The sequence below is a fragment of the Diorhabda sublineata genome, chromosome 3, assembly GCF_026230105.1.
Source record: "Diorhabda sublineata isolate icDioSubl1.1 chromosome 3, icDioSubl1.1, whole genome shotgun sequence".
Lineage (NCBI taxonomy): Eukaryota > Metazoa > Arthropoda > Insecta > Coleoptera > Chrysomelidae > Diorhabda > Diorhabda sublineata.
This window is the reverse complement of record NC_079476.1, coordinates 39,478,191-39,503,674: the sequence shown is the minus strand read 5'-3', so window position 1 is coordinate 39,503,674 and position 25,484 is coordinate 39,478,191. Positions and strand designations below refer to the sequence as shown.

The 25,484-nt window shown below is 31.3% G+C and overlaps 1 protein-coding gene across 1 annotated transcript in view; it reads right to left on the bottom strand.

Moving 5' to 3' along the window:
• LOC130441508 (zinc finger protein 568-like) overlaps nt 1–25,484 on the bottom strand; it is a 79,322-nt gene that overhangs the window by 39,508 nt on the left and 14,330 nt on the right. The window contains exons 2-4 of the mRNA XM_056775224.1: nt 22,245–22,462; nt 18,494–18,745; nt 16,346–16,569 (exon numbers count right to left, since the gene is read on the bottom strand). Coding sequence (XP_056631202.1) covers nt 16,346–16,569; nt 18,494–18,745; nt 22,245–22,461 — 693 coding nt within the window. The 5' untranslated portion in view covers nt 22,462. The remainder of the gene's footprint in view (nt 1–16,345; nt 16,570–18,493; nt 18,746–22,244; nt 22,463–25,484) is intronic.

Here is a 25,484-nt window from a genome sequence, read left to right as displayed (position 1 = left end):
AAAAATACAAGAATTAGATTGTTTTTTGATAACTAGCACCTACTGTTTCAGTCGACATCAAATTGGAGAGAATACATATTGATAATATAGCCTTACAATACTAAGAGCTCATTAGAAATAAGGGCTGACAGATCAACTTTAATGTGGCTATATAAATCTCAGAGCAAATATAGAGCAAAAACGACTTGGTGGTAAATATGCAGTTACTTTCCTTGCAAATAATCCAACATTTGAATATTTTCTTCCAACAAATTGACAATCAACACCTATAATATGAAACGCTGGTTGGTAAAGATTCTAAATTGCGACAAAAACCTAAGAATGCAAGAAAAACAAGATCCAAATTTATAGAAACTCTTAAACATTATCGAAACTATCAGAAGATACATAGAGGTGCCTCTAAATCGTAACTGATTCACAGCAAAACCACCAAAACAATTCTCTCATCCTCACAGACTCGATTCCCTCCACTCTAGACAAACAATTTATTTCCAAACATCATTTGAAAGAGCTCAACATTGCTAAATGATGATATCATCTTTCATGGATTCCATTCCATATTGGTATTGGTATTGATATTCCTTAAAGCATGATTCGTGACTAATTATGTGACTAATACGAAAAATTACACAAGAAATACAGTTTTACTGGATCAAGTAACTTATCTAGTTAAGTATGTTTTTTATAATTATCAGAAGCAAGCAAATAAAAAATTAACACGAAAATTTGTGCTTGCTTGTGATATAAAAACATATAACTCAATCCAACTCTGTGTTTGGAAGAATATTCCTAGTTGATATTGAAGATCTAAATCGTAGACAGTTAGACGTAGAGCGATATAATAGAATCCAACTTAAATCCGAACCAGTAGCTCTATAAAACACAAACTGGACACTCATAATATGAAATGTTGGTAGGTAAAGATTCCAAATTGCGATAAAAACCTAACTATGCATGACAAACAAGATCCAAATGTCCAAGATGCCTCTAAATCGTTCGTAGGATTCGTATCTGGTTGTCAGCAAATCCTAAATAAAATTCCATCTTGGACAAGCATTCTCCCAGCAGAACTATTCGCTAAAGATCAAGCCTTAACAGATATAAAATAAAGTAGCCACCAAAACAATTCTCTCATCCAGACAGACTCGATTCCTTCCACTTTAGACAATTTATTTCCAAACATCATTTGAAAGAGCCCAACATTGCTAAATGATGATATCATCTTTCATGGATTCAACAACAACAATAACAGATCCTATCTCAGGATAATGCTTATTATAAACTGATGATATTTATTAAAATAATTAATGTATTCAATTCAGTAACTTTTCTATACCTAGATGTGAGATGTCGAATGTGTATCGGCTCTTGGAATCCCTTTTGACTCCTTTTTTTACTGTCGTAATTTCTCCTCTATATCTCATTATTTTTTCCCCATTTAATACTTCTCGTATTTTCAGGTCACTGTTTAGTGTGTATTTGGTTTTCGGTCTTTCTTCTTGTCAACTTCCTATTGGTTCAAAAGCTTTTTTCATAAGTACGAAGGATCTTTTCTCTGAATAGTATTTGAGCTTTTATGTCTTTTCGCTACATTGAATTTTAAGTTCACGATCTTCAAGAATAGTTATTGGATTCTTCTCAATATTTTCCTTTATATGATTTTTAGCTAATTCCGTCTAAACTTGAACTTGAACTTAATTCATTCTTGTTCAAATTATTTGTTCAATCATCAATATTCTTTTAGTATCTTCCACTAATCATTTCGACATTCAAGTGTATCACAGGATACTCCATGTTTGCCTTATGTAATCATTTTTCTGAGCAAAATTACAGCATTGGCCATATGTATATAAATTAAAAGTCCTTTTCACATCAATATGATGGTAAAGCCTTATAAGTAATCATTCAATTAGCACTTCAACAAAGATAATGTGCAGAAGCGGCTTCTTTAATAAGTAAAAAAAAGACATTAATATTTTGTTTGTTTTTCTTCGCCATTCTACCTTTTTTTTTTATTTTTAAATAAAAAGTTATACGACAAACCGTTTCAAATAATAGTTGCTGTCTTTCACGTCCGCGTCTGATGAAAATCGCTTTCCACGTCAATCCCGAAAAATCGACCAGTGAATTTATCCCAAATAATGAATTAGTTGAGTAGGACTTGAATCCATGTAATTTCTAATCGTGAGATCAAATCAAATGAATGATCCACAAAATACTGTTACTTGATATCGACGATTTGAAGATATCGTATTTAAAAAAGAAGAAATGCGCTAAAACGTCCAAAAAGAGAATCGTTTTACACGGCCAATCACCTCTTGAATGTGGAACACCTTGTATGTATGTGTTTTATAGTTTGATATCTGATTCATTATATTTTTTCATCCCTTCATATAATTTGATTGCCAATATGTTTGTTAATTTTTATTAATGATATCTTTTAAGTATTACTGACTTTTTAATATCAAAATATCTCACGATGCGACGTCGTTTACATAGGACAGACATCTCGATATTTGAACGATAGATTGAAATATCATATGTTATTTAATCATCAAGATCTGACGTATTAAGTACATAAAGGTTTTCGATATGCAGTTAGATGATTCTTTGCTAGGTATATTTTCTAATTCCAAATAAAAAAATTGTGTGTGTGTGTGTCAGCTTTGACTGGAGTTTACTCCTTAAGTTCGATAGTCTAACCAGGCGCAAAAAGAGTTTATTTAACTTAAAAAAGATTGGTTGATTGCCAGAATATTTTGGGCTTCCTTCATTAATATTTTATTAATTAATTAATTTTATTAATCTGTAAGCTCGCTGTCTCTCGGCTGGAGTTTTTGGAGGTTTAGATTTTTTCCTAGTCAAAAAATATAAAAAAAAATTAGAAAATTTATAAATGAATAATTATAAAAATTTTAACCGACTCTAAGAAAATTGATAAAAAAAGGTTTTTATAAACATTTTTTTTAAATTATTATAATTAATTTTTTATTCAAAATATAATATTATCTTAATAATTAACAAAAATGGTTATAAAAAGATAATTATGTCACTAAATCTTTTACATACAATAATAAATAGTACATGAAAATTATTTAAATAAGCTAAAAAATAATTTTTCGAAAGAAAATTATATAAAAACATTATTATAATGAAAAAATATTGTCGATTTTTCTGATAATATTATCGAATTATTGACTACAGTTGTTAATATTTAAAAATTATTTATAAAATAAATCATAATAACGTGGAAGAATTTATAGACATCGACAAAAAAATTAATTTTTGGGTAGGTTAGAAATTTTCTATTTTATGTGGATGCGCCCGATAATTCATATTGGGTTAATTATCTAATTTTATGTGTTGTTTTCAAATATATATATTTATATAAACTACATCGATAATTATTAAAATATTTAATAAATACAAATTGCACATGCTCATACATATAATACATGAATTATATCGTACCTTGCAACCACGTGTTTGTTAGATGTTCCGGCAATATCATCTACACCTCTTTCTGCCATAGTTATTTGAAAATACGTTAGCGGAACACAATGATAATAAAACTTCACAATGACAGCAATATAAGTATGTCGACACTGACAAATTAGAAAGTTACGCATCATAGGGTGCGCACCAAAAACGTAACGAGGTCATTCATCGATAGATTTTACTCCTCACATTTTTCTCATACCGGGCCCCTTATATATGCAAATCGATTCTTAAGGAGTAAACTCCAAAAATTAAAAGTTTGCCTCAGCTTCCTTTGTTATGTAATAAATTACGAGTAATATTGTCCTGATATTCCTGATTCGTGACTAATTATGGAAGCTAATATGGAAAATTACACAAGAAATACAGTTTTACTGGGTCGGGTAACTTATTTAGTTAAGTATGTTTTTTATAATTATCAGAACTGAGTTAATCAGAAGCAAGCAAATAAAAAATTAACATAACATAACAATGTATACCTCAATCCACCTCTGTATTCGAAAGAATATTCCTAGTTGATATTCAAGATCTAAATCGTAGACAATTAGACGTAGAGCGATATAATAGAATCCAACTTAAATCCGAACCAGTAGCTCTATAAAGCACAAACAGGACATTATTTTTTCTTTATTTATGTATGACGTCCTGCAATAATTATAGTGGAAATAATTGATTCGGGTTGGTAAAAGACAATCGTAATCGATACAAAGTACATCAAGTCATGAAACTTTATAAAATATTGAACATGTTAAATGAGAAGAAATATATATATATATGCTTAGATTTAATGGGCGGCATTTATACGATCTAATACAAAGTCGGAATTTGTATTATTCATAAAGACATTAGAAAGTCGTAGAAGGAAATAACCGATAATGAACGTATATTAGAACACTTTATTCAATCAAATATGAATATCATTTTTCTGATATGATGATTCATAACCCGACAAACCAACCTGGCTTTGACAAAATTCATCCAATCATACCAAAAGGTGATCATACGTTACTGTATCTCAAAATTAAGCTATCGCAAACTATTTCCAAGTCAGTAGAAAAACACCACGTAGCTTGTCTGCCTGTCGGTAAGACATAAAACATATCTAACGGTTTCAGTACACACAGATCAACCGGACATTTCCTGGTTTATGTCCTCAACGCTTAGACTAAAGTTATGAAGAAATATGGGGAACCCAGAGCAATCGCACTGGACATATCGAAGGTTTTCGACAGGATTTCGCGTGCCAACCTTCTAAATAAATTGAGATCGTACGGTTTGTCGTCCTCACTCATCGGCTTAGTACCTTCTTCTCGATTACCCAGGTATCATAAGCAGTCGTTGTTTTGTTGCCAAAACTCAAGAAAGAAATACTGTATTCCTGGTGGGTCATTTCACTGTTTCGCAGTTCTGTGTTAACAAATCATTGTTGTTTTCAAATTTTAGTGATGTTGCAGGCTACAACGATATTGCTGCTTCTTTTGAAATTTGCATTTTGTTAATCTTAGATCATAATTTGCGGTAGACAATAATAACATCCCAAAACCTCACTATTATAATATTTGTGCAGTAGCAGTTTGAATCGAATGTGTTTTGTCTCGTACCGAAAACCATGACCAACGTATCAATCTCAAATTTCTCGTTAAATTAAAAAAAAAACTCCGACTGAGCGCTTTAATTTGTCACAAGAGGCTTATGGAGACAATTCTCTATCTCGTGAGTGTGTTTTTGAGTGTTGTAAGCGCTTTAGTGATGGCCGAGAGAGCACTGAAGATGACCAGCGCCCAGGTCGCCATGTGACTGTTTCAACTTCGGAAAAAGTGACCAAAATTCACCAAATTGTTCATGTAGATAGTCGAATAAGCATCCGGATGATTGCCGAGGCAGTCCATTCAAATTTCTTTGAAAGGTTAGAAAAAGATCTGCTTTGAAATGGACCCGATTTGAGTCGATGGAAGCGGTAAAGCAAAAAACGGCAGAGCTCCTGAAGGTCCTCAGCAAAGAAGACTTCCAGCACTCCTTCGATCAATAGAAAAAACGTATGGAAAGGTGTGTGACGAATAAAGGGGATTATATTGAAGGGGAGCATTCGAATGTAGAATAATTTTCATAATAAAACCTTTTTTTCGTAACCAGTTTCGTTATTTAATAGCCAGACCTCGTAGTAGTCAAAAGGAGCGTTCTTCGTTTCAAACTGACTTAAATACACCTCGCACGTATCAATTTTTTCATCATTAAATTCCAATAAACCATATTTTGAAGATGTGAAACTGTTTCTTCAGCTCTCCGACTGAAAATTTCCAAGTGTTTACCTGGTTGCAGTATCTAAACAGATTCTTCAAGTAGATAACTAATTATAATACAGAAAAATTACCTTCAAGTTTCAATTCTATATAATACCTCATTTTTTTGTAATGAATTCTCATCAATTCAATCCATGGATTGAGAAAAATTTGCCGTGAATTTTGCACTGCGCCCATAATTTTTTTTCAATATTTTACAGACGTGTTTTGTTAGCTTCAAATAAACTCTATTTTTATCTCCTTAAACGACATAATATCAAAATCAATTAACCTATTGATCTAATTGATGTAGCAAAGCCTTTTCGGAAGGCAGATTGAAAATTCTCATTCAGTAAATTATGTGATAGTTTTTTTTTTTTTCGAATAGCGAAAAGTTATAAAGAAAGTATTAAATCTAAATTGATTGAGTACAGGAAATCCTTTTAAAACTAATCTAATTTATCTTCCAACAATCCAGATCAGAATTGCTGATTATAAGGTTTCTATTCCTAACCTTAAATACGATGAAAATGAAACCAGATTCTACCGTATTATTATTAAATTACGAATTTCTATTGATTAAACTTTTGTATTGAAATATCGTATCATATCAATTTTATTTCTAATACATCTCTATCTGATTTTATGAAATGTATTGTATATAGGTTTCATGATATCTCAAAAAGGAACTTACTGTTTTTTATGGTGAATGATATTGACTTAACCAAAAATGGTCAATAATTGATTCCGATAATGATTTGTCACAATATAAACATAAATTATATTCAATTGGTACACGAAAATACCACCGATTTTAATATATAAAGCGGAGTAAAGGCCCGTTTACACGGCTTAAAATTAACTAAATACTTGCTCATTAAACTCGTGTAAACGGGCCTTAAGGCATCTCACGAAAACTGTTTAGTATTCAACTGGAATAAATATTCAAGTAAATTGAATTTGACAACAAAAGTGTTAATATACAAAGCGAAAAATTAATCATCTCAAATCTTTGTACTAATAGTATTAAGTATTATTGATTATGATAATAAAACTTCCAAAATAATAGGTTAGGACATGAATGAATTAAAAATAGAATACAAGAACAAACATTTAGCTGAATCATGTCTTCAGATCTGAAATCCTTGTTCAAAATATTCTCTCACCGTTTTTAGTAAATCTACACTTACAGAAACAAAATTTCAATTAATAGCATTCATAAACGCCTTTCCAGATAACCAAATATACTTTAGGAATATTGTTAGCTTTTGAATTGATGTATATTTTTCAAATAAATGACAAAATGTTTGCTTTATGTAGTCCTAACTTACTTGCTAATATTTGGGTTTCTATTTCTATTTCAGTTTACCTAATTTGTAAGCACACTTCTCCAATTTCAGAAAGATCTTTGCGCCTACTTACTCCACGTTCAGAATTAGTTAAGGGCTCAATATTTTACAATGCAAAAAACGCACAATCACTTGCCAAAATCATCTTTTCCCGCAATAATTTGAGGGCGTATTTAGTGGAACATTCCTTCTACTCTATTAACGATTTCTATTCTAATAATAATATATACCAAATTCTTCGTGTATAATCTGAAGTTGTTGCGTATATCGGTGTATAATCTACCACGACGAGCTTTATACAAGTACCTCGGTTCGGTTGTGTAAAGGAACCGGTTGAATCAACAGCGAATCGAGTTGCTTTCGTTTCGTTCAATGTGAAATAAATGCAAATTTTCTTGACATTATGGTATAGTAAAAAATAAATTTGTCTTATTTAGGTATGGGTAAATACGATACTAACAGAAAACAGAACCGTAAAAATGTGTAATTAGAATGTAATTCTTCTGTAATAAAATCCGTAGTGCTGTACTAAAAGAAATTCTTCAAAGATCGTCGTATTGGATTTCTTTTGAATGGAATTTTATCTATAATTAGTTTTTTGGTAAGAAGAGTTAATAGTTGTTGATTGCTCTTTTTAAATTATTTCTTTTTTAAATGTATAAATAACGTATCCTATACGACTAAAGACTAATCTGATATTTCTAATCTTGAAGGAGCTGGATCTATCTAATCTTTTAGAAATTACTTCAACAATATCCTTGGTGGTATCATTATTTGCGTTATTGCTACACCTCCGAAGAAATCTTGTATCTATCGAACTAAAAAACTGAAAAGGAAGTATACAATAAGGAAAAAACCAAAGGAAAAAGGTAAATTAAAGAAGAAAAGTAAATATGACGCCATATATTGATTGTGAGATATTTTATCTTCATGCTGTAGTTTTGAGGGTAAATCTGTAGATTTTATAATCACAATACCTCACGAATGAAAATTAAATCACAAAAAATTCTTTTAAAATACGCACCAAAAGAGTTTGAGACTTTCATATCGGCAGTCGAATGACTTTTTTAAATGAAACCCGTATTTGGTATTTGAAAACTGTCTTTTTCAAACTGGAGTCGTCATTTGTTTTTCTATACTGTGTTTCACAATTTCAATTAATAATTTTTCTTTTGAGACTGTCATTTGTCTTTAGAAAATGTCTTTTCATTGTATGCTTTGTCTTATCAAACTTATGAAACTATTTCAAATTGGAAACGTAATTTGGTTTTGAAAACTGTGTTTTCCAAATTCTAGTCATTATTATTTCCTTTTGAGTCTTTTTCATATTAAAACCTCAATTTATCTTTGGAAACTGTTGTTTACAAATTCATTTCATTATTTCTCTTTTGAGACTGTATTTTGCAAACACGAACAGTCATTAGTGTTTCAAAACTGTGCTTCAAAATCTTCATTCATTATTTTTTTTGAGAGTGTGTTTTTCAGATATATACCGTCATTTGTCTTTAGAAATTGATTTTTCACAAATTCATTCCATATTCCTCTTTTGAAACAGACTTTTCGAAACTCGAACCGCCATTTGTTTTTGAAAACTGTATTTTCAAATTCTAGCCCTTATTTTTCTCTGAGACTGTCTTTGTCAGATTCAAACCGTAATTTATCTTTGAAAACTGTCGTTTACAAATTCATTTCATAATTTCTCTTTTGAGACTGTATTTTGCAAACACGAACAGTCATTAGTGTTTCAAAACTGTGTTTTAGAATTTTATTAAATTATTTTTCTTTTGAGACTGTCTTTTTTAGATATAAACCGTTATTTGTTTTTGGAAACCGTCGTTTACAAATTCAGTCCATTATTTCTCATTTGAAACAGTCTTTTCGAAACTCGAACCCCCATTTGTTTTTGAAAACTGTATTTTTCAAATTCTAGCCCTTATTTTTCTCTGAGACTGTCTTTGTCAGATTCAAACCGTAATTTATCTTTGGAAACTGTCGTTTACAAATTCATTTCATAATTTCTCTTTTGAGACTGTATTTTGCAAACACGAACAGTCATTAGTGTTTCAAAACTGTGTTTTAGAATTTTATTAAATTATTTTTCTTTTGAGACTGTCTTTTTTAGATATAAACCGTTATTTGTTTTTGGAAACCGTCGTTTACAAATTCAGTCCATTATTTCTCATTTGAAACAGTCTTTTCGAAACTCGAACCCCCATTTGTTTTTGAAAACTGTATTTTTCAAATTCTAGCCCTTATTTTTCTCTGAGACTGTCTTTGTCAGATTCAAACCGTAATTTATCTTTGGAAACTGTCGTTAACAAATTCATTCCATTATTTCTCTTTTGAAACAGTCTTTTCGAAACTCGAACCCCCATTTATTTTTGAAAACTGTATTTTCAAATTCTAGCCCTTATTTTTCTCTGAGACTGTCTTTGTCAGATTCAAACCGTAATTTATCTTTGGAAACTGTCGTTTACAAATTCATTTCATTATTTCTCTTTTGAGACTGTATTTTGCAAACACGAACAGTCATTAGTGTTTCAAAACTGTGTTTTAGAATTTTATTAAATTATTTTTCTTTTGAGACTGTCTTTTTTAGATATAAACCGTTATTTGTTTTTGGAAACCGTCGTTTACAAATTCAGTCCATTATTTCTCTTTTGAAACAGTCTTTTCGAAACTCGAACCCTCATTTATTTTTGAAAACTGTATTTTCAAATTCTAGCCCTTATTTTTCTCTGAGACTGTCTTTGTCAGATTCAAACCGTAATTTATCTTTGGAAACTGTCGTTTACAAATTCATTTCATAATTTCTCTTTTGAGACTGTATTTTGCAAACACAAACAGTCATTAGTGTTTCAAAACTGTGTTTTAGAATTTTATTAAATTATTTTTCTTTTGAGACTGTCTTTTTTAGATATAAACCGTTATTTGTTTTTGGAAACCGTCGTTTACAAATTCAGTCCATTATTTCTCTTTTGAAACAGTCTTTTCGAAACATGAACCCCCATTTGTTTTTGAAAACTGTATTTTCAAATTCTAGCCCTTATTTTTCTCTGAGACTGTCTTTGTCAGATTCAAACCGTAATTTATCTTTGGAAACTGTCGTTTACAAATTCATTTCATAATTTCTCTTTTGAGACTGTATTTTGCAAACACAAACAGTCATTAGTGTTTCAAAACTGTGTTTTAGAATTTTATTAAATTATTTTTCTTTTGAGACTGTCTTTTTTAGATATAAACCGTTATTTGTTTTTGGAAACCGTCGTTTACAAATTCAGTCCATTATTTCTCTTTTGAAACAGTCTTTTCGAAACTCGAACCCCCATTTGTTTTTGAAAACTGTATTTTTCAAATTCTAGCCCTTATTTTTCTCTGAGACTGTCTTTGTCAGATTCAAACCGTAATTTATCTTTGGAAACTGTCGTTAACAAATTCATTCCATTATTTCTCTTTTGAAACAGTCTTTTCGAAACTCGAACCCCCATTTATTTTTGAAAACTGTATTTTTCAAATTCTAGCCCTTATTTTTCTTTTGAGACTGTCTTTTTTAGATATAAACCGTTATTTGTTTTTGGAAACCGTCGTTTACAAATTCAGTCCATTATTTCTCTTTTGAAACAGTCTTTTCGAAACTCGAACCCCCATTTGTTTTTGAAAACTGTATTTTTCAAATTCTAGCCCTTATTTTTCTCTGAGACTGTCTTTGTCAGATTCAAACCGTAATTTATCTTTGGAAACTGTCGTTAACAAATTCATTCCATTATTTCTCTTTTGAAACAGTCTTTTCGAAACTCGAACCCCCATTTGTTTTTGAAAACTGTATTTTTCAAATTCTAGCCCTTATTTTTCTCTGAGACTGTCTTTGTCAGATTCAAACCGTAATTTATCTTTGGAAACTGTCGTTTACAAATTCATTTCATTATTTCTCTTTTGAGACTGTATTTTGCAAACACGAACAGTCATTAGTGTTTCAAAACTGTGTTTTAGAATTTTATTAAATTATTTTTCTTTTGAGACTGTCTTTTTTAGATATAAACCGTTATTTGTTTTTGGAAACCGTCGTTTACAAATTCAGTCCATTATTTCTCTTTTGAAACAGTCTTTTCGAAACTCGAACCCTCATTTATTTTTGAAAACTGTATTTTCAAATTCTAGCCCTTATTTTTCTCTGAGACTGTCTTTGTCAGATTCAAACCGTAATTTATCTTTGGAAACTGTCGTTTACAAATTCATTTCATAATTTCTCTTTTGAGACTGTATTTTGCAAACACAAACAGTCATTAGTGTTTCAAAACTGTGTTTTAGAATTTTATTAAATTATTTTTCTTTTGAGACTGTCTTTTTTAGATATAAACCGTTATTTGTTTTTGGAAACCGTCGTTTACAAATTCAGTCCATTATTTCTCTTTTGAAACAGTCTTTTCGAAACTTGAACCCCCATTTGTTTTTGAAAACTGTATTTTTCAAATTCTAGCCCTTATTTTTCTCTGAGACTGTCTTTGTCAGATTCAAACCGTAATTTATCTTTGGAAACTGTCATTAACAAATTCATTCCATTATTTCTCTTTTGAAACAGTCTTTTCGAAACTCGAACCCCCATTTATTTTTGAAAACTGTATTTTCAAATTCTAGCCCTTATTTTTCTCTGAGACTGTCTTTGTCAGATTCAAACCGTAATTTATCTTTGGAAACTGTCGTTTACAAATTCATTTCATTATTTCTCTTTTGAGACTGTATTTTGCAAACACGAACAGTCATTAGTGTTTCAAAACTGTGTTTTAGAATTTTATTAAATTATTTTTCTTTTGAGACTGCCTTTTTTAGATATAAACCGTTATTTGTTTTTGGAAACCGTCGTTTACAAATTCAGTCCATTATTTCTCTTTTGAAACAGTCTTTTCGAAACTCGAACCCCCATTTGTTTTTGAAAACTGTATTTTTCAAATTCTAGCCCTTATTTTTCTCTGAGACTGTCAGATTCAAACCGTAATTTATCTATCTAAATATAAACCGTCATTTATCTTTGGAAACTGTCGTTTACAAATTCATTCCATTATTTCAATATCTTTTTGAAACTCGAACCGAGTTTTTGAAAACTGTATTCTCCAAAAGAAAACTGTCGTTTGTTTTTCAAAACCGCGTTTCATATTTTTTTTTTCATATACAAACCATTTTATTGAAAATTAACTTAACAAACAAATATAAATTTACAAGATGATATTTAATCATAGTTAGAAAGAGGTTTGTCATCAGGCGTGTCCCCTTTTTTCAATTACATTTGTCATTATCACTAACAAACATACATTTTTCACAACCCTTGTAAATGAACTTTTTCCAATTTATGTCATTTTAATTAAAGAAATATTCCGATTTCTATAAATATAGCTACCGCTCGTTAAGTTTATTATTCCGTATCGGATTCCTATTTCTCGTGATTTTAATTTCCGTTTGTTCTTATTTACAAATAAATTGTCAAATTTTTGTTCAATTATGATAATTGTTCACTGTCGTACATTACAATGAAAAACCGTTAATTTTATTTCGGTTAGATATTACGTCGGCGAGCCATTTGTATTATTTCTAGTGATATTATCAATCGATGTCAGTGTTTTCCCCGGAATTTTCAGCGTTAACACGGAAAATAAGTAAATTGAACAATACTACTGTAATATTTCAAGTTACATTAAGATCTACAATGTTATTAATTTCCTTTACATTTCAACTCATCTTTTTACTAGCAGTAAATCTTTTATTGTCTCAATCTTCTAATAAATGTAATAATAATTAAAATTCTATTTCCTTTTTTGCGTAGAATATTTTCTAGAATTATCAACATAACTCTGGGAGAATTTCCTCCTATCTAAATTGAAATCTTGTACTGCTTTTTATATATTTTGTTTTTCCTACCTTCTCAAGATTTTCCTTCATTTTCCCTTGTTTTTTTTTGTATGGCTTTGTACCTGTCAACTTCTATGACATGTTTGTTTGACAAATTGTGAAATTTCAAAAAAACATTGTGATCTAGACGTTAGGGTGAGTGTTGGAAGTACAATTGGAATAATAAAAGTTGGCGTGGCAATTACAAACATTCTGAAAGTTGATCTTGAAAGTTTACAGACGAGTTTTAAAACACTGTAGCTGATAACCTCCAAAGAAAACAGATTCTCAATTGAAACAGTACCGAGTACAAAGAATAATCTATGCCATAGAAAAAACACTAGAAAATCAGGAAGTCTACCTCTCTGTTTTCTTGGACGTGGCCCAGGCATTTGACAAAGTTTGACATGATGATTTCCAAACCAGGAAAACCACCAAACGTAATAAAAGATTACTCAATCAAAGAAAACTCATACCTTCACAACAGTTTGGCTTCTGACCACCATAGATCAAGTACACAAAATAACCGATATCATAGAAGATATAGAAAAGAAAGTCTGTTCCTCTGTTTTCTTAGATGTGGCTCAGGCATTTGACAAAATTTAACATGAGGGGGTCAAATACAAGCTGAGCAAACTCTTTCCTAACCAATATGCAAAACTGTTAGATTTCTATATAAGAGAACGAGTCTTCAGAATAAAGCAAGAAGATGCTAGTTTTGAAAGGTTATCAAGGCGGGTATACCATATGCTTACACAGCAATATATTTGGGACTAACACTAGATTGTAAGTTACGCTGGAAAACTCACATAAAAGGGAAACTAAAAGAACTAGGTATTTGTTACAATTTATTATAAACTACTTGTATATGAACAAATCCTGAAAGTGGTATGGATCTACGGAATTCAACTAAGGCGATTTACCAGCAAAAGCAACACCCAAATAACCCAGAGATTTGAAAACAAAGTGCTAAGGAGTATTGTTGATGAATCCTGGTACTCTCAAAATAACTTTCTCCATCGTGACCTGGAGATGGACTCTGTAAAACAGGTATCTACTAAATTTGTAAGGAGTCACTAACAGCGGCTCTTAAAACATGTTAAAATCAAGAATCCAGCTCCTCGACAACACCAACCAAGAGATTAGACTCGAGAGGACGAAACTTTTTGAGTAAGTTATTTAAATGAATAGAATAAAATTTTTCACAATGAAAGGAAACCCTTGCAGGTTTTATTGAAAAGAAAGGATGCAACATCCATTAAATAGTTCTGGTTACTGAAGACGATAAGTTGGTAATCGTTGGTATACCAGTGTACCAATAATGTATCTGTTTAATTTTGGTCAAAGTTTTGCATGACGTTTCGAAATTTTTATGGTATAGATCTGGATCTATCGGAAACAACAACATTTACGCAAATTTTTTCTCACTTATTCGTATAACAATGAAAACATCGATTTATATCCATGCTTACAAGTTTCCACGATTTTTCGTAGTGAAATAAAAAGAAATCCGAATGAAAGTAATTATTCGTAATACATAATTTATTTCTTTACCATGTAAAATCTAAAATATAGATGGTTTTTTTAGATAATTACAGCTACGAAGGAGGTAAAATTATATATTAATTATGAACGTCGTTTGAAATATTATCGGTTGTTTTTAATTGTATCTTTAGAAATTATTAAAGAAAATGATGCGATTCTTCGGGAATCCTGTTGTCGATTTAATTGTTTCATAATTATCGAATACTTTGTTATACAAACGCTACGTTTTTAATTCCACCTTGCTTTGTCACGACATCTTCAATTTATTAGGTGGGTTGAACGACTTCTATACAAACTAACAGATATTTCATTTATTTTATTGGTGTCGATCAAAACATAATATGTTTACTTTACATGAATCTCGACCTACCACATAAGAAAACCTTCCGAAAGGGTAGATACCATTAGAAAGATTATGTGTCAAAAAAAGACATTTCAAATTTACCGCCTTAATATATACTGAACATACTGTTTCAACTACCACAACACCAACACTATTGTGTAAATGGATTCTTTATTTGAAGATTAAACTCTTCATTTATTTCATTCTAAACAATTCCGTTTTCTTCCCTTCACGATTAAAATTATTTTTAAATCTTTTTCGAACATGTATTTATCACGGTGAGATTTTTCTAACACAGTTTCGCGATTAACAATAAGTTTACATATAATACAGTTGTATATGACATGAAGTGTTGCCAACTGTTTTACTGTTTTTCACTAAATTATACTTAATACTGTAGAGCAAAAATAAAGTATACAAAATATTGTTTCCAGTATAAAAATGCAAACACAGTATTATTTGACTTGGACGCTCACACAAATTTGTTTTTATTTAGTCAGAGGGCGCTCACTGCTCAGTGCAGTGCAGCCACAAACAAATCACATTGAGTTTTTGAACGAATCTGTCAATGTCAAATATTCTGTCACTCACAGACATGCGAGTGAGTACATAACCTCTTTTCGCGTGGACAGATAAGAACTCGTTGACTATTTCTTCTGATACAATTTTAATTAATTGGACACCAATTTGTAAATGTTTGTTTGATGTTGACTGTTCAATCAATCAATAAAACAATCAAAAAATTAGAGGGTAATAATGTAACTATTTTAGATATTTCTAATTATATGACTGGTTTAAACACTGACATAATTAAAAAAAAATGATGAATATTTTGGCCATTGAACAAAAAAATATTACATACTATTGCAGAGTATTCACAAAAAGTTTTTGATAGAATTATTATAACTTTGAAGAAAAGGTTCGCTTTCAATTAAACTAACTGGCTTTTCTTAATAAAATGTATTTTCATTGAAGTCTTCGATCATTTCGAATAAATTATAAATAATCTAAATTTGTATAGACTAAATATTGGTATGGATAATTTATATTCAGAATTAACAAATTACAAAGTAATTTATAAGAAAAATATCAGAAGCCAAAGACTTTCTTGAAATGAGTACTGGCCAAAAGTGGAGCCAGTTAGTTTTTAGAAAAGATTGTAAATTAGTAAGTTGTGCTGTCTAAAAAATATGTATTTAAAACAATGAATAAATAAATAAAATACTGTTAATTTTTCTAAAATAATGTTTAATATTATTCATAGACCTGAATATACTATTAAAAAATGTTGGCATCCCTAATTACATCCCAACTTTTTGTGGCCGAATTTACCACACCAAAAGGTCATCTGCTTGGTATCTGGACGAACTTATAAAAAGTTTTTAAACATTAAAATATTCTTTCTAAGCATTTTTCTATTAATAGGTAGTAAAAAATTTGTTTTTACTCACCGTGAACTGTTTTTCTCCGGAAGGGCCTATCGTTGGTATCCTACTATTATGAAGTTCCCTATCATTGTCCCATTTCCATCTATTTTCCATTTTTACTGGGCTGATTACAGTAGTAGTGACATTGGAGTCCGGTCGTAGTTCGGTTGCTTTCATTTCTTGTTCGCACAAACTTCCAGGAGACCAAATACGACCCTTAAGGGATAAATTAAGAGGTACTTCTTGATCTGTAATAAGTAATTTTCAATTGAATATTCGTATTTTTTCATAAAGACGATTAAAGCAAAAAAAGAATTGGTTTTGTCATTCCTGCGTGCTCAAATAAACTCCAAATTTAATAAAACCTATATACAAGTGTTTTCGTCGTAATGAAATAACTAGAAATAACTATTATCCAACCAATAAATCCTTTTTATCTAAGTAACTTTCAGTTGCAATTTTTTCGCAGTAACTAGTATGCAAAAAAATTTATAAACGTATGTAATGACTTTCGGAAAAACACATAGCCATTAGTTGACGCAAATTTTGATATTTCTTATCACGTCGAAAGTATTTGTTTTAAAACAAAATAAAAACAAAACCTTTTCCTGGAGTTTCAGTGATTATTAAGTGCAGTCTATTCATAAATAATTCTAATCGGTAAAGTTCTATATTAAGGTACTAATTACTTAGATAATAAAAAGCTCCGTTAAAAACAACAACAAAACTTACACAAAAATAATGAGAACAATGCAATTATTTATAAATAATAAGGCTAGAGTTTGGTCACCACAAATCACATCTTTATCGGTATTTATCAAATCTCCATGTTTAATAAAATGCAAATTCAACATAAAAAATACTTTTTCATCAGAAACAACCGTCATTGACGGTTTTTAAACTCGACTGTACAGGCTAAGCCGTCTTTAACAGAAAATATTGGAAAAACCATAAATATCGTGATTAAAAATACAAAATGAAATTGAAGGAGGAATGGAAGGGCACTTGCTTAATTTTCAAATCCCTTGTATAACGGGTTGGTGATATCTGACCCCTTACAGGAAAGTTCCAAGGGCACAAGCTTGGCCCAGGCTTGGCCCAACTATGTAGAACTCTGAGCCAAGCTTGGAAACTTGTAAGCATGTCAATTCGAAAATCAGCTCGAAATTTGGTCAGGAAATTATAATTTTTCATATCCGCCACTGCGAGATAGATAATCCACCAAAAATTGCAAGATGGATCCCATTAAACCTTCATAATAATTTTTGTTGTCAACCAAGTTTAGTAATTTGGACCACGCTAAGAATTGGGACTCTTAAACTAAATTCCCCAACTCATTAACTCTTGCGACTGTAGTTTTGTATGATAAACTGATCTTTAAAAATTCCAAGTATTTTTTCAGGCCAAATTTGTAAAAGAAAAACTGTTAGACTTGTTTCTATATTTGAACCTTGCTTTTACGTGTGCTGAGCACTCATCGATGACATGATTTGGAGTATATACCCTCTCCATACCACCATACCAACATTTCCTATACCTAACGCATCCACCATCTTTCTCACCAGGTGCTATAGGGACAGCTAATGCCACAGATACCGTGTATCTCACGAAGAAAGAATACTCAAAAGGAAAACGCCAATATTAGAGTCAAATACAAAAGATGAAAGTGCATTTGGAAGGCTGGGGAATAAGAAACTAGATGAAGATGATGAAAATACAAAATATATTTGAATTTATAAAATCCCAGATATTGAAATGGTACAGTCAACTAAAGAGACGAAATCCGGAGTCTTTGATAAAAAAACATTGAAGAATTGGACACCAATACGGAGATGATTAAGAATAAGATGTTTGTGAGATACGAAATTAACAATAGAAAAGAATGGACAAGAAGATAAATGCCACAAAAACAGATGCGGACCATAAGTGGCAATGCGAAGCGACTCGTAGCAACCGAAGCGCCTTGCGCAAATAACGCAGAAGCGAGTTAATTCTAAATTTAGCGCAAAGTAAATAGACAATAAGTTGGTAGAAAGAACACGAGCTTTTTTTAATTTCCCTTAAGTCTCTGAAGACGATAACTTGATTATCGAAACGAGCGTCAGACAGTGTCAATGGTTTTATCATTTTTCTATTCAATTCATAACTTTCTTTGCTGCTTAATCAACTTACCTCTTTTAAAGATATCAGTAAATCTAGGATCCAGCGTTGTCTTATCGGGACTTCTTGAATCGGAGGAAGTTTCGAACGGTAAGATGGTTTGTTTAATTTTTTCAGCGAATCGCGGATCTAACGAAGCATTTTTCGGACTTAGAGCTTCAGATGGGGGATATGGGAGAATAACTGTTGGGTGCCACATGTAACCGGGAAAAGGAGAATTCACAAACTGGTTTATAGTGTTCGCGTACATCAGCGCTCGCATTTCTGAAACAAAACAATAATATTGAGTGAGTTTTGCGGAAAGGGGCAGCACGAAATTGATTGGTGAATGATAATATTCAAAGTGATACTTGAAATAAACTTCGAGGCATATTTTTTAAGTAAGTACCGTTTCGCGATTCCGCCGCCGCAACCCCAAGGTCGGCGTTCCGAGCAAGCTGGAACTACATCTCTTGTCTACGCACTGAGGCCATTACAGTCTGATTCTTCATTGTTTACACGTTGTTTACTGAGTGTTTAAGATGCCTCCGACGATCGCGAGTCCCGCCGATTGTGAAGTACGATTTCTTAGTGCTTAGTGAGATCTGTCAAGTTTCGCATTGTGACCGAGAACTTGAAATACCGGAAATTGTGTTCACGTTGGGTTCCAAAAATGTTGCACAAAACCCAACGTTTAGGCAGTGCATTGACTTTCCTTGAGCAGTACCACAATGAAGGTGAAGATTTTTTATACCAAATTGTTACTGGTGACGAAACATGGGCGGCCTACGTCACACCAGAATCGAAACAACAATCCTTGGAATGGCTACATTCATCATCGAACAATCTGCGTCGTGCAATCCAGAACAAAAGAGGTGGCAAGTTGAATAAGGGTATCGTTTTGCTGCATGAGACAATGCCCGTCCACATGTGGCTAATCAGACCAAATCTTTTCAATGGGAAACTCTAGATCGTCCTCCCTACAGCCCTGATCTGGCACCCAGCGACTACCATTTGATCCTGCACTTGAAGAATCACCTTGGCGGTCAGCGTCTTTAAGACCACAACGAAGTCAAAACAGTTGTGATACAGTGGTTAACAAGAAGTCAGGCGGCAGAATTTTATGAGGAGGGTTTTCAAAAACTGTTGTCACGTTATGACAAATGCCTCAATATTCACGGAAATTATGTAGAAAATTAGATTAAGGTACAGACTTTCATGTAAAAATAAAATCATTGCGATATCTTTGCACTTCTTTTTTTAATTCCAAAACGGTATTTACTTAAAAAATATGCCTCGTTTTTCACGAAATACAGATGTTTTGAAAGATATCAACCGATAAGTATTACAGTTAATCTGTACTTCTCGATACTGTTAACAAATCAGTTTATTCGTAGTTATGTCTAACATAAGATTTATTAGCGCGGGAATCAGCTATTTATTTATTTCGATTATTTCTTTAAATTGTTATGATTCACGTAATTAAAAACGATACAGATAAAAGTATACAATAAACAAACAAAATAAATAGAATCTGGTGCAATAAATTATGAAATTGCAATAATATAAAATCTAACCAGGAAATTCATATTTTTGGCCTTTATCTAATGATTGTTTTATTGAAGTTTGACGTAAAAAAATTCGAAACCAGGGATACTTTTCAGTAACTTTATGACAAACTAGATAAAGTACATATATTTGCTAATAACAATAATTATAATTTATTGAAATAAATGTATGACAATGAATGTTTATCTTGTACATTGAAAGACTTATTCAGCATTGTCTGTCAAGAGGTTTACACTTGTTCACCAAAGTGAAATCCACATCAAAAGGAACTGAATTTGAGTCCTTTGAATCTGTTCAAGAGGAAGTTAGACACGTAGTGGGTGAGTTGGTGGAGAAGACTTCCAGTTTCAAACCACGGAAAGTTCGCATGGAGTACTGTGGGGACAGCTGATTTAAAAAACAAATCGAGTATAAATATACAGTGTGTCGCTTTTCGTCTTATCGACTTACTACTTTTTGAAAAGATCTTCCAAGCGATTGTTACATTGTGGAATTGTTTACAAAAAAAAGTAGAATAACAAAGTACATATTACGAAAAACAAATATAGAAAACTATTTAAAGAAAATGCTAACTCGCTACAAATAAACAAAATAAAATGGTTTTACAAATTACTGCACATTCGATTACTAACTATGTTTTTCAAAAAAAAAAAAAAATACATGACGTTTCTGTTATTTGTTATGATTAAATATTAATTGATGAAAGGACTTTTTTAACTGACATAATTAACGTATTTCTATAACCTATGCACATTTTCTAAATTCTATATTTATCTCCCAATTATTAAGTCTCAATTTAATACCGTTTGTCACATTTTTTAATCAATATTCGATTCTTACACTTTTAATTGATGATTTTGACATTCTCAAGTCAATTGCATGAAAAAAACTAATAAAATAAAACGATCGATTGGATTTTTACTACTTTAGAGATCTGCAATCTGTTTAACAAGGTTTTTGATTGTTCAATTTGTTGCTGACATTCATTAAATACCTAATTATATATCGAAATAAACTCTAATCTAGAATTGTGAACAATAAGACTGTAAGTTTCGAATTATTATAGTTTAAGCCTGCGTTGTTCTCAATTAACTTCGTGTAGAATTATACTGTTGAAAACATCTTAAGACTTAAGACTCTAAAACCTCTGGTGGATCGGTAGAGCTGCTGGTGTTGGTTCACACGGGATTTAGAACGATTTTGTGAAACAGCACTTAGTTGTCTAATGCTAGTTTGGATTCACGATCAACAAGCAATTTGCTATAGTTCAATCCCAACTTATTCACTCTTAGTTTTTTCCAAAAACATCATATTCTTCAGGATTTGGCCTCTGCAGTATCTCAGGACAGTAGAGACAAATTGGTCAGTCTGTAAGCACTACGAGTAATTGTATCAGTTGTTTTCTATTGATCTGAACTTTAACATTAAGAATTAATCTTCATATCCAACTAAGGAATCAAACTTCTTTCGCTTCCCAGTAAATTCATGGGTATCAAGTCAGTTGATACTGTTAGAAATGCATTGTAGATTCTAACGGGTAGTTTTCGTTAAATTATCATAAATATATGTCATTTTATGGGGTTATTTTAGCCCGCAGTTAAGTTAGTATAAGAAGATAATACAGCTCTTGATCTGCAGAATACTTCCTTGGAGAAGCACAGATCGAGTGTTTCCATTAAATACATTCTAAAGAACTAAGTTTGATTTATAAACCTTATAAAAGGCTTGAAATTTGTCCGCAGAAAGTATCTTTTGGTGTTCAAATGTTTGTTGGTTTGGTTGAGTATAATTTTCCTATCCAATATTATTTTATTTAGTTTCTTTTGTAGAAACTACGTAGAAGGTTTGAAAACCTATGAGACATGTTTTCCGAGATAAGAAACTAATTACTACTCAGTACCGCATTGAAAATTAACTTAAACAGTTTAGGCATCATTTGGTTCCGGAAATAAGGTCTTACTTGGTGGCTTTTTCCATAGGGATCTAAGTCATTTAACTAGTTCTGGTATTAGAAGGGAAATTTTCCTGGTTTTTCATTAAAAACTTCTTTATAGATTTTGTTCCAATGTCTATTCTGGTGATTTGTTTACATTACACATTTATTCATACTCAAAATTTTTACTACTGAATATTTGTTATAATATTTATGTTGATATCATTTTCTAAACTCGATGCCTCATACAGGAATAAAAATGGATGTATTGGGATAACTCACCGCATAATTTCAAATGGTTTTCGTTGATATTTGTTTCTTTGGGATGAACTAGTGAGAAGGCGCTGTGCCTCGAATTCGTTATCGGCGATATCGGTGACGACGGACTTACACTTCTGGAGGAAATTCTTGCATTCGGACTACTCGCTGGACTAGAAGGTGATTGAGGTGGAGTTTCACCGTGTATATTGTAATGCTGAAGCGAAACACAGCGTGGCATTCTGAAAGAAAACAAACATTTTCAACTTATGCTCCCAAATTTTCAATTTCAAAATGAAAGTGACATCATCTAAACCTATTCATACTATATATGGAGTAGTTTGTACCGGGTGTCCCAATAAGGGAACCGTTCATAGTACAGCTTCGGAAAAAAAAATGTATAACAAAAATGACCTCGAGAAAAACTTGGAAATTATTTACAGAGTTGTAGGTCCACCGCCAGAGGGCGTAATTAAATACCAAAAATTATAAAATGAATAATTTACAAATTTTACCCAATTAAGATGCATTTAAACTATGATTATCGTATTCCTCAAGAAATTCAGCGTATTTTTGATCCACAAGTTTGAGTCTATCTCTTCAAATAAGTGGTGGGGGGAAGCGGGAACTTTATTATGAAAAAACGGCTGTAACTCCAGTTCTACTTAACCTATCTAGGCAAACTTAGTTTTTTTGAAGAGAGCTCCTTTCGAACAATGTAAGAGTTATAATTTCGAAACAACCTAATTAGTAACGTATACGCTAGAGGGCGTTATTTATTTATTTTTTTAAATCCAGCGATCCTTGAATAATGTTGAATAGAAACATGCAGTTTTAATTAAGGAATATGAAAGTAGATCAAATTAGCAAGAGAATAGCGAAAACCGCATGTCGATATCTTTTTCGTATTACGAGATATCCTAAGAAATGTGTGAATTTTAAGCATTTTCCTTTAAACATAAATTACTCCGGGTTGACTGAACGGATTTTAACATTTTTCGGCTCCTCAAAATTGTCTTTGCTTGTTCTATTAATAATAGTTCCAATTACTATGTCAATATTACCGGGAAACTGCGTTATGGAAGTAAAACTGTTCTCGATATATGGCCGAGAGCCATTATTATTGTAACACCCGGTACATTGAAAAAAGTTGCTGTAGAAAGTCGAATAGGTGGAAAAAATCAAAAAAACATAAGAAACTATTTTCAAATTAGTTAATTTGTATGATTTATGGTCGCAACGCGAATACATTGAATGGAATATCAAATAATTTTCGTGTGCTACACCCCAATTTACGTTACGTATATAGAAACAATTAGGGTGACAATCTCTGTGATCAATAGACAAAATCATCGCCCATCGCGTGATTCCTACCGATGCAAACCCAAACAGTGTTACCGCTCATGATCCTCCCGACCCTTCCGTCTAACCCCTGGACATCAATTTATTCATTTTGGACATTCAAATAAAGGCTCTATTCAATAATTCAAATTCATTTTATCGGATTTAAATGACGTTAAGGATCAAATTGGAAGATTTTGTAGACTACTGGAATGAAAATTATTTAGTTTCAACTCTACTTTCGTGATTTCAAAGGAAATATAGTAACAGTCGTTTTTATTTACAAATCTTCATTGTTTCCTCATGCAATAATTGTAGTTTCGGAATTTGAGTTCGTAAGATGAAGCTCACATCATTTTCTCCGGAAAATTATTGAGAATATATATTTTCTAATAAATTTACTTGAATTCGCAAAGCAGATTGAGAAACTTGAAGACTGATATCTTTTTCATTTTTGCTCTTACAAAAATTACAGTAAATCTCATGATTTTTGCGAGAACTGATGAAAAATTTGAAAATTTGTACATTTATGCGAAAAGTATAGTAAGAATTTCAAATTTCACTTTTGCCACATCGGTTTAAAATTACAATGTATTATTCAGGACGTGTTGTTGAAAGTAGAAATGAATTTTTCAAAATTTCAGGGCAACATTTACATTTAGTATTGAGAGATCCATTGTCAACATGAAAATATTAACGCCAACTACTTGTAGTCTTTTTAGACGTAGACATTGTTAAAAAACGAGACTTTTCAATAAAATTCAAAACTTTTTGTGACGAAAAATTTTCGAAATTGTCGTCTGTCACCAATGAATAATGACATATCAACCAAATGTCTGTAAAATAATACAGTTCGTTGACTCCATCTAGTGAATGTTTGATTAAATAAACTAAACTGTTTCAAAATCCCAAAAGATGGCGTTAATGTAATATTATGGAGATAGTATTCTTTGACAGTTCGCGGTACCGGACTTCGGGCCAGAAAATCTATTTTAATATCGGGGGGTAGCAGATGTAAAATCGATAATAATTGATTGATTATTAAAAAACCGATTGAATCGATTTTCACTTTTAAAAAATCGATTCTTAGTTGATTATCTCCAAAATCGATTATTTTTTCACATCCCTACCACGAAGTCATGCATGTTGATTATTTAAGGAAAGGTTCGAACAAATCTACATCTTTAGAACTGTATAATATCAACGAAAAATGCAAGTTATCATTCGAAACTGGTCCACAACCAAGTGGTTAAAGAATAATTAAGGAATTGGCTGAATTAGATAAAGAATATTAAGTACCATCCATAAGGAGAAAGAACTGTATTCTTTGTGTTCCCTTCAGTAAATGAAATTGCATAAAATCGTGGTTAGATCTTCACCATATCATTACGAACTAAACTAAAGACTTAATACAAACTAAATCGTTTTGTAGACTGTGAGAAACCTGAAAATTGGGAAAAGGCAGTACATTATATAATTAAAGAAGAAGAGATAGTCTGGAAATTCGACAATATTATTATTGAAATAATCGAACAAATCATTGTGGATATTAGTTCCGACAGTACGGAACCAGTCTCGTTATTTAATAACCACACCTCGTATTCATACAAACAAAAAGAAATATTTTAATTATCTAGTAAAAAAAATTGGTACGCCTATGAATTGCGAATGTTTCATCATTTTATTACTCTTTATTACATCTATCTACATAATATTTGAACAGAATCTGTCTCCAATGGGAACAGGTGATATATATAATATGTTTTTTCCATTTAATCAAAACTATACCATCACATTATTGTTTTGATGTATTGGTGGTAAATAAAATAGGTGGAACACTATTTATTTATGTTTATTACAACATAAATAATGATGTATTAATGTAATCGATTCGAAGCTATTTAGTGAAAAGTTTCTATATCA